This window comes from Lepisosteus platostomus, chromosome 10 (assembly GCF_059453375.1).
Source record: "Lepisosteus platostomus isolate fLepPlt1 chromosome 10, fLepPlt1.hap1, whole genome shotgun sequence".
Taxonomy (NCBI): domain Eukaryota; kingdom Metazoa; phylum Chordata; class Actinopteri; order Semionotiformes; family Lepisosteidae; genus Lepisosteus; species Lepisosteus platostomus.
The window spans coordinates 39,521,903-39,537,825 of NC_142620.1; the positions used below are offsets into that span (position 1 = coordinate 39,521,903).

The following is a 15,923-nucleotide window of genomic DNA, read 5'->3' on the forward strand; positions in this document are numbered from 1 at the left end:
GGGGAGTATGTGAAGTTTCTCTCCACCTTAAAATGAAAACAGTTTTATGTACTCCCCTTCCTGGCTTAGTTCACTCTACCATTATCCAGACAAAGTTCTATATGTGAATAAGTCGATTTGTTAACAGATTTGTTTACTTTATTAGTGATTATTTATTCAATGAATTCAGGTCACTGAATTAATATAGTATTCACCAAAGATTCACTGTTCACTGATTATTTAGTGAATTTGTATCCATTTCAACTTGTGTCTCCCACCACTCTCTCAATGTTCACCCTTACGAAATTCAATATATACAGAATTAATTAGCTCTTCATGCCCTGGCAGTGTTTAAACATGCAGATGGCTGGTATATAACTAATCCACAGGATCTTCCATTTGCTTTGATCAATTTAAGGGACCAGTCTTTTTTTTTATTCACCATTTTTTCAATATTAAGCTTGCCTTAGCACAGCTTTGAGAACACTGAGGAGCACAGATCTACTAGGTGTGCAATAGATAAAACTTCCTTTATAACAGAACTGTATTTGCTGTGTTTCCTGAATTCCTGAAAGGCGCATTTAACTCTAACTTAAACCTCCTGTTGTTGGCTGGATAATCCTGCCCTTAGTAAACTATCACCTTGGCCAACGGTAAATATTTTTTATAAGGTGTGATGTTACGTATTGTAAAGGAATGTTTTTCCAAGATTAGACCCAAGCCTAGTTTTCCACATTAGTGCTAATTGAAAAATTGTTTTTCAGTATGCTTTGGTGCATGGATGCATTAATACATTTCTTTCTATTCCTCTTCAAAGGCACTTGCAAAGCTTTTCCTGCTGAATAAATGAAATTCACCTTCTAGCTTAACTGTGTGGATAGCTTCAACATGCCTTTTCCCCTGAGGGATGGGAGAATCTCTTTTTTGTTCTCGTTTAGTTCTTTGGGATTTAGAGTAGAGCGTTCCTCTGCGGTTATGCCTTCGGAAAATGAGTGTCCTTTTCTTTTCTCTCTTGTAATTGCTTCTGCAGGTATCGTAGCGAAAAGATGACAATGAGCTATGCGGAATACATCGCCCACCGCCAGCACCATCACTACCAGAATGGCATCGGGCACCCTCTCCCACCATACAACCATTATTCCTGACACCGAGCCGCATGACCAGTCACTGGACCTCTCTGCGGACCTCTTCCCAGGAGAACCCGCCCCTTCCTGGTCTAGTTATCTCTACTACTGTACCATTTTATGATGATAGTTTCCGTTGCCATGGCGTCAGTCTATGGACCACGGCATGGCAACGGGCGGCAACACCATTTTTTTGACTATGACAAAAAAAAGAAAAACCCCATGTCATTTCTACCCTTTTCGTTCTTATAAGTTAGAGTTTTTGCAGCATATATAATCCCTTTTAATAAATAATAGTTTTCTTGTTTTTTTAATAAAATTCCTAATCAGGTTATTGTGTCTGTGGATGGAAGGAAGTGTTGAGTATATAAATGGTTAAGTTGCTTAAGTTTTTTGCTTTTAGTTTGTGTATGCTAAGCTTAGTATTGCAAATGCATATGTAGAGGATTCTTCGTTACTTTAATTTGATTTTTATTTCTGTTTAGATAAAGGTGTATCTTGAGTGATGTACGTTACATGCGATGTTGACAAAAGACAGGTCAATATTTTTTTTTAATTTGCTGTGTAGAATTTAATGAGTTTTTGGTAGAAGTTGAGCTGTTGGAAAGCAGGCTATATCATTTTCAGGGTAGCTTGTTACAGAAAGCCAGGATTGTAGTTTGTTTAAATTAGACCTGAGGTAAGTTTTATTTTAATTCACAGTCATCTATCGGTGTTTGACTTTCAGTTTCGGAAATTGAAAGCTAACTACAAATTAAAGCCAAAAGTATGAGAGGAGAAAATTAAATTAGGTTTTGGACATCGTCAAAATGTCCTTTAACATCTGTTATAAAACTTTATGCCCCAGGCAGTAATTACATTTTATGTGCTTACATTTTGAAACTTTAAGAGTAACTTAACTAGGTCAACTCGCATGAATAGTTGGATGAAAACTTTTTCTAAACACATTTTGCATCTCTCGAGTTCCTCTTTCTCAAAAAAGATCATTTGTTCTCACAAGTATTTGTACATCACGCAGATCAAGAGGTGTTCCATTCGACAGATAAGAATAGTGTCTTAATATTTTGTACAGCACTATTCTCAGAGGGCATAGTTGTTTCAATCGGGTACATGAATACCAATGTTGCCTGAGATGATCGGAAAGGAAACACTCCTGTTGTGTAATGGTTCTTGTGAAAGATTGTATAACCACTGTGTTTCCTTATAGGCTTTCACCTAATCATTCAGCAGTGCAGTTAGCAGGGAAGGAAATGAATGCGAGATATTGAGTATAAAAAGAGGGACAAACTTAAATATACTAAAAGCCATATTCTTTTCTAATGCATGCTTCTTTTAAGGGTGATCAATGGTTCAGTTTTTAAAGACGTGAGGCAGAAGCTTTGTTTTTATGGTGTCTTTACTGGAGTATCAAGGAAATTTTATGTCATAAGCCTTGGAGGTCACAACAACTTTAAAATTGATACGGTAATCCATTGGGTATGAACAGCTGCTAAGGAAACCAGATCTTAAATGATATTGCTAACCCTTATTTGAAGAGGAACTAAGATCAGGTACATAACCCACTGTCAACTTGCGCACGACATTTGTTAGATTTGAACCATCTCTTCATAGTTACTGATTTCTGCGGAATGCCACAACAATCACCCAAAGTCTCTCCTGATTTTTTTTTTCCATTGCTGAGTAGTTAATGTGCTAACATCTTCTTGTCAGCCATCATGTTTTTAGAAATCCACTGCATATTGCAAGTTTGTAAGATGTAGTCTGTCGTGCTTTCAGAAAAAGGAAGATCATGCATTTTTTTTTCTGCCATGCAAGCAAAATACGTTGTAGCACTCTGGTGGTATATGATATACGAGCTGAGGTCCTTATGATAGTGATGTTAGGAGAAAGGGAAAACAAGGGGTGCATAAGGTCTCCTAAGTGGACCGAACCTTAATGTTTAAGAGTAATAGATTGTAAAACCGTCTCTTAAATCAAGGCTAAAGAATGTTTACTAATGGGAACAATTACTTTGCGGTTGAACCTGTCATGTTCACTGTCCATTTTGCTGCTCGCTGTATGTTGAACCTGAACATGCTTTTTTTGCCATAGTAAAATTACAAATTAAGGCTCAACTAGAACTGGAATATCGTTTATAGACTTTGCTGGTTGAGGGTTAGAAATCAAGTCGTTATCTTCATGGCTTTAAAAAAATCATGCCTTAAAACCGGTGGTCCTTTTAAGATGGCTTATACACCCCTTTGCTGAGAGAATTTTTTTAAATGTTAAGGACTTTTGGTATTCCATCCACAGCGATCCTACTGCTCCCCAAAAATTAAGAAAATAACCTGTTTCAGTTGTGTTGCCTTAATGAATGATTAAATAAATAACCAGTAGAATAGTGCCTTGGGGCTCTTGAACATGAAAGCATAGGCTCTCTATTTAAATGCATAAACTTAATAAAACCTCAAATCAGTCAGATCTGTTTAAAATCCAATTAAAAATATTTTAAGAATAAAGTTTAAAGAGCACCCAGGCAAGTATTTTCTGGTTTGTTCTGAAAAAGAGCACAAACTGGGTATTTTCTGCTGCAAAACCAAGTCTACAAGATTACTGAATAAGACATTACATATATATATGCATATATCTACATTGTATATGTGTATGTATATATAAAATGTGAATGAAAATTTAAATCTATTTTGCCTCGGCATGCTCATCCTACTGCTAGAGATTATTATAGAACTAAAAATTATGGTGCTAATGGACCTCATGTTGGGGGGGTCACATGACTGGTCATGCGGACTCATCAAATCATATCAAAATATAATCCTTGATATATGCAGATCTGTTTTACAGGTGTTTCTTACCAGTGTAACGATAAAATAAAATCCTGCAGGTTTGAAAGGACAAGGACTGCAAATCCTCCCCTCCGTGGCTTGGGGAAAACGGCATAGCTTTTAATTGTCTCTCATGCATAGCGGCATCAAGGGGCACATTCATTCCTGGATTTAAGCATCACCAGATTTGAGAACTGACAGAGGTTACTTTTTTCTCAGACTGTTGTCTGAGGACAGCTTCCTATTTTTTTGTGTGCAGTGGCTTTAGATTGTTCAGAAAATGCTGAAACCACTGTATACATACACTTGAGCATCTCTCACAAGATAGTCATTTTATGTTATCTTTTATGTTTATATATCATTTTTGAGGTGTTTCCTTCCTGTTCCTTCAAGTCTTCTTTACAATGTATGTGCTAAATTAATGTATACAAGCAAAAGATGCAATATTTTACATACTGTGATGCCCTCAATGCATTACAGCTCTCAAGGGCTTCAGTGTGCTTTTGACATCAATTAAAATGCAGCTGTTCTCAGTTTAGCAGATTCATCAAAAAACTTATGTTGGGACAGTTCAGTATTTCTTCATGTTAAAGATTTGCAAGCGTCAGCCCATAATTTTAATTTAATTTTATTTGGTTTCACAAGATCTGCATTGGATATCAAAACCGATGTGTTTCACATGGCTTTAGAAATGCTTCTACTTGGAGTCAAGGTTAGTAGAGCTCTCAGGCATCACTGGGCTCAGTGTGGTGTTGACAGTAAAGAGGGCTCAATCTCCATCACTCGCATTGGGTGTAAACTGACAGGAGGAAGAACAATTAATGGCATTCATCAAGATCATTCCCTCCCTCTTCAATGTGCAATAAACCTGCCTTTCTGTGGATGGCATCACAGTATCTTTAATTGCTTTTTCCACTTTAGCTGGTGTGTGACACTATGATGGTGTAAATGCCACCTCCCCCCTCCCCCCCCCGATCAGTAAATCTGTTTAACAATACACTGATAAAAATATAAAAAATATTTTAAAGATTTTTCAGACAGGGAAAAATAAACATTTCATGGGCTGTTTAATAACTCCTTTGTTTGTAAACTGTTCTGGTTGTTCAGAGTAATGCCAGTGTTTTTATGAATCCCGCATAAGGGCAGACCTAAAACCTCCTCTAACACAAAACGTGGTTTTAGAAGAAACCAGAAACGCTACTATTCTGTCCTTCGACAAGTCTAGCTTTCCTGTGATTTAATATAAAATATCACTTTTACTTTTTCCAAAAATGTATGAGAATTTCTTGTGTGTACAAGTCAAGGGAGAGTTTATGTACATGAAGTTTTGGAACATATTTTAAAGTCATTGTGAATGTGATCAATTTAGTGTGACTGGTGGGCACATATTGATACTTCAATGGCAAAAATATGTTACTGTCCATCTGCTCACTAAGTTTCCCCACTTTTCAGAAATGAATGTGTTTTGAAACCTATATTTGTTTCCAGTACTAGTACACTTTAGCAAATTGATTCCAGTTTCTGAAGACAAAACTGTACTGTATTGTTATTGTTACAACAACTGTTACCATTGTTTAGATACGATCTTCTGGTCTTTGAAAATCGATTCAGTTCTTGGTGTTTGAAGTGAAGCTGGCCCTTTCATTTAAAACTGAAGCCCGGTTCAGTTTTCTTATCTGTCCAGTTCTAAAGTTTATCCCAGAAGCTTTTTGTTTAAGGATCAGTGGCATTTAAAAGCTAGAAACCATGCAAAAACGTATGTAGAAAAGTGCAGAAGGACCCAAAACAGTATTTCTGTAGGAAATGGTAAACCAAAACATCATATTGTGGGAGATGCCATACGTACAAACAGATGCTGCTTAGACATAATACTGTCAGTTCCTACAAATACTAGAATATTGACAAGAAAGAATGAGATTTTTGGTTTGCCTGTTCCTGCTGTGAAGCTAGCTCCATTCTGTGTTTTCTGCATATGTTAATTTCATACTTGAAGGATCACGTGGGGAAAAGCAACATAGTGATCCAGTTCAGATTGCACTTTGTGAGCACTGGTTTACTAGCATGGTCTCTAGCTTCCTCGTTGTGCTGGAGGGACCCATTTTTGTGGGTATTTGAAGATCTACGTTCTTTGAACATTAATAATTGGCTTATATTCTTTGTATTTAAGAATACCGTTGATTATTGACATGGTGTTAAGATGTCCAGGTTGTCAAGTGGTTAAGTACCTATATTTTACGATCTGTCTTTAAAATGATAGAATCTGATTTCAGTAAAAAAAAAGTCAACCAGAACAGGTTGTATAGAGCTCTGTATTTGTTTTAACTTCTTTGTACTTTGTGCAACACCATTGTCGTGTAAAATGCCCTACCAAAAGTTATTACTGATGCAATGTGGATAAAACATACAAGAAATGCATCTACCATATGAAAAAATGTATACGGTAGTAGAAGTTTGTGGGTTCCAATCAAAGCATACAAGAGTTTAGTTTATTGTTCTGTTTCCTTCTTTTCAGTTTGTCTGGAGCATGTAGGCATACATTACCTTTGTGTGTTAGAACGAACCAAAGATGCCTCCAGCCATGTTCAAATGCTGCTCTTTAAAACAAAAAAAGCCTGCCTTCCTGTCCTTCCAAAAACACCCTGCAGGATAAATGTTTAAACTTTTTTTGTTTTTTGTTTTGTTTTTAAAGCTATTTTTTGTACGATTTCTAACTGTTTTTTGCTAGCAACCTTAATTAAGTGAATTTTCATTTTAAAGTCTGATGCCTCATAAGGTGTCGGATATTGAGAAACTGGTTGCATTTTTTTTTCATTATTCTTTTTTTTTTTTTAAAGAAAACCCCATAGCGTGCCTCTTAGATTTATGGGTTTCTTAATGTGTTTTTTCCTAAAGACCAGCAGTGATACTTTATATAAGAAGATGCATTTAACCTTATTTTTATTGTTGTTTAAGAAGAAAAAAAAGCCTTTTTTCTTTACTCTGGACCCAGTAGCTGCACTGGTATACAATCGCACTGATAGAGTTATACAAAAAATAATAAATAAGAACTACAATAAACTTGTGTTTGGAACTTTTTGTAAAAAAAAAAAGAAAATATAAAAAGAAAAATGACTTTTTTGTATATCGAAGTTAATTCTTTTCAAAATATTTTGGATCTAGTTTCTAAATTATTTTAGTGGTTTTATATGTTCTAAAATTTAAACACAATTAGTTGGAATATATCGCCAGCAAATAGAATGATCTATAATGCTGAAGTGATATAGAAGGCTTTAGGGCTGCCTGGTGTAGCTTCTATGGCCCCAATTTTTGTTTTGTTTTTTCCTTTTCCTAGCAATTTGAAAAAAAAAAACTTTAAAAGAAACAGTTAAAAAAAGATAATGGCCCTTTCTTTAGAACTAGATCCTCCTTCCTTCCACATTTAATTGCTATTAGTGTGATAAACTTGAAATGGGCAATTAAAATGATAGTAAGGTTCCAAAAAATGGTAAAAATGGAGAAAATCTCCTCTAGATGGATTATAAGTGGGTATGTGAGATATGGCTGTGGCGATGATATTGTAGTTTTAAACACTATTGTTATTACCTTTTAAAATCATTTATCCAATAAAAAATAAAAATCAAACTCAAAAGGACAAAAAACTGCTGTCTGGTCTCATTTTCTTTCTTTGCCTTGCCTTGTGTTATTGAGTCTAATGCATTTTGTTTTGAATATCCCTACAATAAGATGGAAGCCACTACATTAGCAGCTGATTGTGATAATGTGTTTCTGTCATTTTTAGTAAACATTATGGACAGGTTGCAGAAAACAATTTTGATGGAAAACATATGCAGGTAATGTAGGTTTTACTACATCAGCACAGAAACGCTCAAATACCACATTAAGCAACACAATAGAACTTTGACTACTGATATAATCAACTGTAGTGTTTAAAATAACCATTTGCTAGTTTTTGGAGATTATTCAGCTTACTCAACATACTGTAAGTATGACACCATTGTATTTCAGTGAACTTTCCAGCCAACTCTTCATACCTAGGTTGTTTAGAACACGTAGGGTAATATTAGCAGTGTCAAGAGCCACTTTAAGTTGGTAAACCTCAATCCTATGATGGCATCTATTCTTTGCTCCTTACAGTTAACAGCTAAAAAATGTAGGTCCTTGCAACCTCATGTTTATGCAAAGCACAGTTTGCATTTCTCTTTTGATCTAGAGGAACATTACATAACTGCACAGGACAACAGTCTACCTCTTCCCTTTGAAAGTTTGCTCTCTTGTTTGAAATGTTTCCTTTTCTACATCCCTCCTTGGTAACTATTTTCACTACTATGCTCCTTGCTGTCTTGCCTACTGGAGTTCTTTGAATGTGAAAAACACAAGGTACACATACAGAGTATACATCATCGTATATTTAGTTTTACTGAAAGGCTTTTAATTAAGTTTCTCGTAAAAGATTAGCAAATTATTGGCAGCTACAAAGCTCACGCTTTGAGAAATGGTTAATGTAGCATATGGAAATTAGTGCCGGAAATGGTGAATGTTTGGATCTTGGTGATGGAGTTGGTGGAGGTTCACTGCTGTTCCCAATTTATAACAAGAAGATGATATATTCTGGTATAGTTAATAAACTGATCAAGTTTGCATAGATCATAAAATAAAGAGGTTTAGCAGACTGTTGAAGCAGCAAATAAATGTAAAGGGTGTTCAAGACTTTTAACACTTTGCAGATAATGTTTCATATAGATAAAGTGCAGACTGATTTTATATGCAAGTAGAAATACATACATTATAGAAGCAAAATAGAATTTGTTTCTATTGAACTTGATGATACTTAGGAAAAAGACTTGTTTCTGTAGTGCCATATTTACATAGTAAAACAAATAATATATAGGATGTACTGTATAGTTACAACGTAAAGCTTTAAGTGCAACATTGGCACAGTGGTTAGCATTGCTGTCTTGCAATTCAGGAGCCTGGGTTCAGTTCCTGGGGTCCTATCTGTGTGGCTTTTGTATGTTCTTAACTTGTTTGCATGGCAGGTACTCAATTTCCTCCCACAGTTTGCTATAAAATTACATCTATCTTAAACACAATCTGTTGTGATTAATGTTACTGGTATGTGTTGGAGCAGCTAGTATTTTATTGCTTCCAAGATCAAATATTTAGTCTTGTGTATGAATATGCAAATATGCAAAGAACAGTACACATTGTTCTTTACATATTTGTAAAGGATACACATGGGTTTCCTCTGGGTGCTGTGGTTTCCTCCCACAGTCCAAAGACATACTGGTAGGTCATTTAGCTTCTGGGAAAATTGGCCCTGGTGTGAGTGTGTGTTTGTGTGTACTCTGCCTTATGCCTGTTGCTTGGTGGGATAGGCTCCGGCTCCTCCACAGCCATGCATTAGATAAAGCAGTTAGAAAATAGCTGAAAATGCAGAACTGAAATCAAGCAAGTCCTTTAGACCTTGTTTAGAATATTCAGTATACTATCAGTCACAAATAAAAAAGGTCCTAGTGTTCTGAGATAAAAGAGGGCTAAACAAAAGCAACTAGATACACTTCCAGGTTTAAAGGAGTGTCCTACACTGACAGGATAAAAGAACTGAACTGTTTTCATTCCTAAACGGAGAAGACTACAAGGATACCTGATTCAAGTATTCAAAATCCTCTGAAATTCAAAGGGTCTGCTCAAAGTCAACCCTATGGACATATTCAGAAGTGGCAGTTAACCCCACGAACCAAAGAACACTGTTGGAAACTATGTGGAAGTGCTTTTAAAACCAAGAAAGGGAGCACATCTTCACATAAAAGGTTATGGTATGTTTTTACAGATGTTATAGACCTAATCTAAGTAAAAGGAAAAGTGGATTCCTCAGGTGTTGTTAGAAAGTCCTCTTTCACTCTTATGGATCCTGTCATTTATTTATGTGTTCTCTGCTCATTACAGTGTCTTTATACCTGTTTAGATCAGTTGTTCCAACTGATCCTTGTTCTGGAGGGACCACTGTCTCTTCTGGTTTTTGCTGTAGCAAAATTTTCTATTTTGGGTATATTTATAAATTTGCTTTCAGCTTTTAAAAGCCTGAATGGGGTTTGTAATTAATTACCAGCCTCGCATCAATTTCTGAATTTCAGAACTGCCCTCATTCAGAGGGGCCTGAAATGAAACCAATTAGACCTTTGCAGAATGAAAACAAAAATCACTGTGGAAGTGTTTGACGCATTGTCGTTCCTGTGTCTGTTCATTATGCATTGACCATCTATTAACAGGTGTTTCATCAGACATAAGGGGAAGGCTGCTTGAAGAGTAGCTGCTTAAGTTTCTCTGTGCAGAGGTTTCTGGAAACATTTAGTGTGCTTTTGAAACAGTACTAAGTGCAGAAATGAGTTGACTATAAGTCTATACTGATTTAGAGTTCAGATCGAGAAAAAAAGACAACAGACAGGTATTTTATTCTTTTACCATTTATCTCGATGTCTCTGATCTTTCTATGTATGCAGGGCCCACTTTGGATTGTCTGAAATTTCTGTGTGAAATTGTGAAAATGTCTCATTTTTCTTCACTTTCATGCCCAAAGTATAAATAATCAGTCTTCTTCATGCATGACTGTATCAGGTCCTGTGGAGAGCATATGACTACTTTCCCTGATATGAATTGGATTTTGTTTGTTCTATGTACTGCTGAAATTTATCTCTTATTTGTGTACCTCTTATTTCGTTTTAATATATGCCATTTGGATTGTAGAAAACTAAGAAATATCAAAATCACTTTCTGCCACATCCCAGTTACAAGAAAACAGAACATAAGAACATTTCATCTCTTCTTTGTAATTGAGGGCAGTAGCTAGGACAGAATAAAAGAACAGTAATGCTTTGAAGCACAGACTGTGTTGGCTTAGAAAAATATAGAATTGTTTCAGTGTACCAGTAATAATGAGAGCTTCTAACAAATGAAAAAAAAAAACCCTAAGGACACAAAGACCTGACGTCCTTAGACCAGAAAAAAATGAGGAAGAAATGACTTCACTACATTAAGGGGAAATTAATTTTATAATATATTGCATTTTGTGCAAGCCCAAAGTGAGATATTGCCTGGATCCCAGAGTAACACCTCTACTCTTATTAACTATCATAGGGTCTTCAATAATCAAGGACCGTTTGTTAGCATCTCATCTCATCTCATAGCGGTACCTCTTCAGCATAGTGTACCTGATCATCACATTGAGACCAGAGGGAAAGGGTCTGGTCTAGATGAACAAGTGACACCTAAAAGATCAACAAATACAGCAGCAACTAGCAACTTGGATTTCCTTAGAGGTCTTCCAGCTTTAGGGCAACTTTCCTTAACCTCTAAGACCAAATGACATCAGGCTACAGGTAAACATCTGTCAAACAGTGTTGTAGGTGCTATCAGGCTTATGAACAAGCAGATAAGTAAGCCAATTTTAATTGTTCAATAGTTCCTCTCCCTACCTACATGCTTGGAGGCATTACTGACTGCAGTAAAGAACATGACATCACTATCAGTAACCAGATACATGGTGGCTCAGAGCCTATCCCGGAAGCATTGGGCTCAAGGCAGGTTACAACCTCATGGCAGCACACACAGAAAAAAGCACACACAGCAGGGTTAGTTTTCCCAGAAGCCAATTAACCTACCAGCCTGTCTTTGGACTGTGGGAGGAAACCGCAGAACCTGGAGGAAACCCATGTAAACATGGGGAGAACATACCACCTCCACACAGATGGAGAATTGAACACAAGGCCCCAGCACAGTGAGGCAGCAATGGTAATCACTGCACTGCTGTGCCACCCTAGTAGAGAACATAAATTGCTTAATATTGTGTGGAAGCTGTGGCAATGATGACTACAAATTCCACCATCATTTAAAAATGTACAGTATTAACTAATGCCAGTACCTGTGTTGGTGACCTTCTACCTCTGCACCATTGAGAGCGTTTTCACCAACGGGATCACCGTGTGGTGCGGCTACACCTCTTTTTGAGAGAGAAAGGCACTGCAGAGAATAGTGAATGTGGCCCAGAAGATCGTCGGCCGTGGTCTCACAGAGATTAAACAGCTCTATGAGGACCTCTGCCGTGGTAGAATTCTGGCCATCACAGAGGACAGTCACCACCCCGGGCATGAGCTCTTCACCTCACTGCCCTCAGGCAAGAGATACAAGAGCATACGGACACTTACCAATAGATTCTTCAATAGCTTCTACCCACAAGCAGTGCTATGGGCGAACACATTTGGCCATGCCTTTCAGACCACACCTACACCATCTACCTCATTGTAATTTTATTTATTGCATATCTGCAATCATTGTTTATGTCTGCATTGTTTACATTCAACTGTTTACTTATTTACTTGTACATTGTCTACTGTTTGTTTATATATTGTCTTGATGCACTGCCTGCACATTTCTAACAATCGAGAGACTTTCTGTAAGAATACCATTGTACCAATACATGTACCAGCTACTGTACATATGGCAATAAAGTTCTAGTTCAACTTTTATTTAATACAGTATGTCAAATCTATACAGTTGACCTTACAAGTATGCCAATATGAATATAATATTTCAGGAAATTGCTTGAAACAAGTATAGAAATTCTTTTTTTAATGTGTTATCCTTTTGGTTGTGAAAAAATGTCTTGAGAAATAACTCTAAATCTGCTAGGAGTTTGGAGGCTTCCCAATATCCATGTTCCATTGTCATAAAATATTAAAGCAATATGGCAGTAACCTTTGGAAAGAGGAGTTGTTTGTAGCCAAAATATCTAAGAATACTCTTCAGTAATAATAAAAACCAATAAATGTTCCTGTTACAAAATGCTGTAGTAAAGCAATGTGTTAGATAGTTTGCTAAAATATTATAAGCGGCAATTACAGTTTTTAACTTCCCTAATTACAGAGCTGATTATTTTATGATTGCCAGACCCCTTTTAGATATCTTACACAGGGATTTGTCCTTTACTCTTTTTGATCTGTAACATTTTTTAATAAATCAGCTGTGAAGGATTTATGCTGACCTCCATCAAAGGAAATCAATATGGTGACGACCCCTACGAAATGAGTGAGATAGGGATCAGGGGCCAGCACAGACAGCTTTGATCACAATCTGGAGACAAAAGGATATGAGCAGCAGGAAATGGAAGTGAAGAAGACACCAGATCTTCCCTGAAATTTGCAGTCTATAAATTCTGATCCACGATAAATTCAGGTCAAGGCAGTTTTCATTCTTCATTTTCCAGCTGTATATTTGGGGTTATAATGTATTACATATGTTATATTTATAAGTCATTTCTGGATTCTAATTATCTAGTTTAAGATTTTTGTCATTAAAACCCTAAAGACTGTACAGTGTACATATGAGTACATGTCAAAAGCAAGAAATGTTACTGAGATACCTTCAGCTTGTACTTCTAAAAATAGCCTTCTAAAATTAATAAAAGTAAAATGACATGAAAGAAACATTAGATTAACAAATGGGGGATTTAGGAAAATGCTGGAATACAGTAAAACAGAATTGGGGGTGAAAAAACGATAAATATCACCTGGTGGCAGTGTCCTTGCAGTAATGGGATATGGAAAAAGACAGATATGGAATAAGTAGATAATGTAAAGCAACAGTTGAAAGATATTCTGCTTGAAGCATGAAACAGATTAATTCCATAAGTAAATCAAAGGCTTGATAGCAGAGGCTCAAATTGTTAAATATCATCAAGGTTATGAAAAAATATGAACATAAAGCACTTAACAAAAGTGTACTTTAATTCTATGAAAATGCAAGCAAGACATACAGTATAAAGAAGTGAGACAGGCAAAATGTGACAATAGTGGCTAAATACAAAACAAAAGTGTTTTTTTTCTGTTTTAGAACAGCAAAAGAAAGAGGAGGAATAGGCTCAGTAAACATACTGAGCAGCTTTTAGATGATGAAAGGAACATAGTTGATGTACTAAATTAATTTCACTTACGGGTTTACCAAGGAACAAATCACCAACATAGCTCAGGCTTAGGAAACAGAAGTTCTGTATTGAATTAGCACTAGCATAGAAGGCATACAGCAGGTACTAAAATGACTTAAGATTAATAAACTTCAAGGGCCTATGGTATTCTACCAATTGTTCTGCAGGAAACAAGATATGTTATTCATAAGCCCTTGGGAAAACTCTTCCAGCTTAAGAAAGTTATACTCATTGATGATACCACTTATCCATGAAAATGTAAAAAAAAAAACAGAACCATGCAACACCAGATACCAACATGACAATTCAAGACCCCCAGAACAAAAAAAAGTGCATTTCTGTTACATGAAAGGATAAGGACAAATAATTAAAACTAAGGTAGTCTGATTGGCAGTAGAATTCTAAGTAATAATAAGATTTTGAAAAAGTAGGTCTTATTCAAACTGTAAGAGTTACATATCACTGTAAACATGTGATATGGCATGTTTAGATTTCCAGAAGTGTTTGATAAAGTTCGTCATTAAGTTTTAATTCTAAAATTGAAGGTAATGTATGCGTTTGGGTGGAGAATGATTTATCAGAAAAGAGGTGAATGCTTAAATTATGTTGTAGTTGTTAGAAAAGTATAACAGGGATTTAAATTATGTAGAATAAGATATAGTTAGTTATGATAAATAAGATATGTTTGCATATGATACTAAAGTTAGAGGATTAACGAATGCTGCAGAGGTAATTCAAAAACATTTAGTATAAATATCAAAACTGGGCAAACAATGTATTCAAGTTTGGAGTGTTACAAGCAGATAGAAGAAACATAAACTATAAGAAGGAAAATATTGAGTTTAAAGAGGCAACTTATGAAAAGGTTTAGGTCTTCTATAATATATATGTTCATGGTGATTCATCGTGTATACTGTGTATTCTAAATGTTGGCATATTCAGAATGTTTGCATTTTTTCTAGGTATTTGTTTTTTCATCCTCATACATTACCTCCACAGGAATACTTCCAAATCTCTTACTTGATCATGCCCCGGTTCTAAGCTCATTTAACTTCCAGGATCCACTCATGCTAAACCTAGCATTGTAATCATTTTGCTCTTCAAGATTATGCTTTTTTAAAGCCAATCTGCCAACTCCAAACCTTTTGCACCCATTTGACACCATATTTACTCAGTGAGTAAAATAATTGTTTCAACAGACACTGCAAGGGATCTATTCTCTTCTCTGTATGACCTTTTCTAAAATTGATCAAATTGTCTAAAATTAGTCATCTCCCACATACACATTACATGGGATGGAGAACTAGAAAATCAGGGATTTCTGATTAGGATGCAGTCTGGGACAGAACTCCCTCTTTGGCACACAGGCAAATCCATTCCATACTTCTGCTTGACATGCAGGCACTATAGCAGCAGTTCTTGATGGATTGCTTCTGGTCCAGGCTGTGACAGATACACTCAGGACGTAACGGGTACCTACCAATACATATTTTTGGAGTGGCCTGTGAAATAATATTTTTGTGTGATTAATGTGCTTTCAAATATGACTGTATGAAAGGCCATTGGCTGATATTTGCTAAGGAAGCCGCAGCTGCTGGGAATCGATGTCTTAATGACCTCTCGAGAGAGACTGCACTGGTTCTCTGGGAGGGAGAGAGAAGAAATAGTATTCCCCTTAAAGTAGTAAGTTGTGAAGGTGGAGAACTCTTCCTATTCTTCTGTTAATGAGTCTTTTGGGCTGGTCAAACGTGAGAGAGAAGCAGGGTATTTTTGAGTGTTAGCATGTGCTGGAGAGAGAGGGTAGCTGGGTAGCTGCTGGTAGCTGGGTTGCTGACAACCACAGGACTGAGGGGCAAGTAACTTAAGTCGGTGTGCTCGTTAAGAAAGAGTTCAGAAAAACAACCACCCAAAATTCAGTGAATTGAATGGTGTATTTTGTGTTTTAGTCACAGTAAATGTGGCTTAACCTGCTCGGCTGAGGGTCATCCACCTGGCCATAGGACAAGGAGGCTGGGACCCCCATGC

At 36.4% G+C, this 15,923-nt stretch overlaps 1 protein-coding gene across 5 annotated transcripts in view; it reads left to right on the forward strand.

Moving 5' to 3' along the window:
- The window catches only part of ammecr1 (AMMECR nuclear protein 1), a 91,156-nt gene extending 83,596 nt beyond the window's left edge, over positions 1 to 7,560 (forward strand). For all 5 annotated transcript variants that reach the window (XM_088648979.1, XM_088648977.1, XM_088648981.1 and 2 more), the window contains one exon: positions 1,010 to 7,560. Coding sequence is in view for 4 of the 5 variants with exons in the window: in XM_088648977.1 (XP_088505103.1) it covers positions 1,010 to 1,124 (115 nt within the window). In the remaining variant the exon portion in view is untranslated. The remainder of the gene's footprint in view (positions 1 to 1,009) is intronic.
- The last annotated feature ends 8,363 nt before the right edge of the window (positions 7,561 to 15,923 follow it).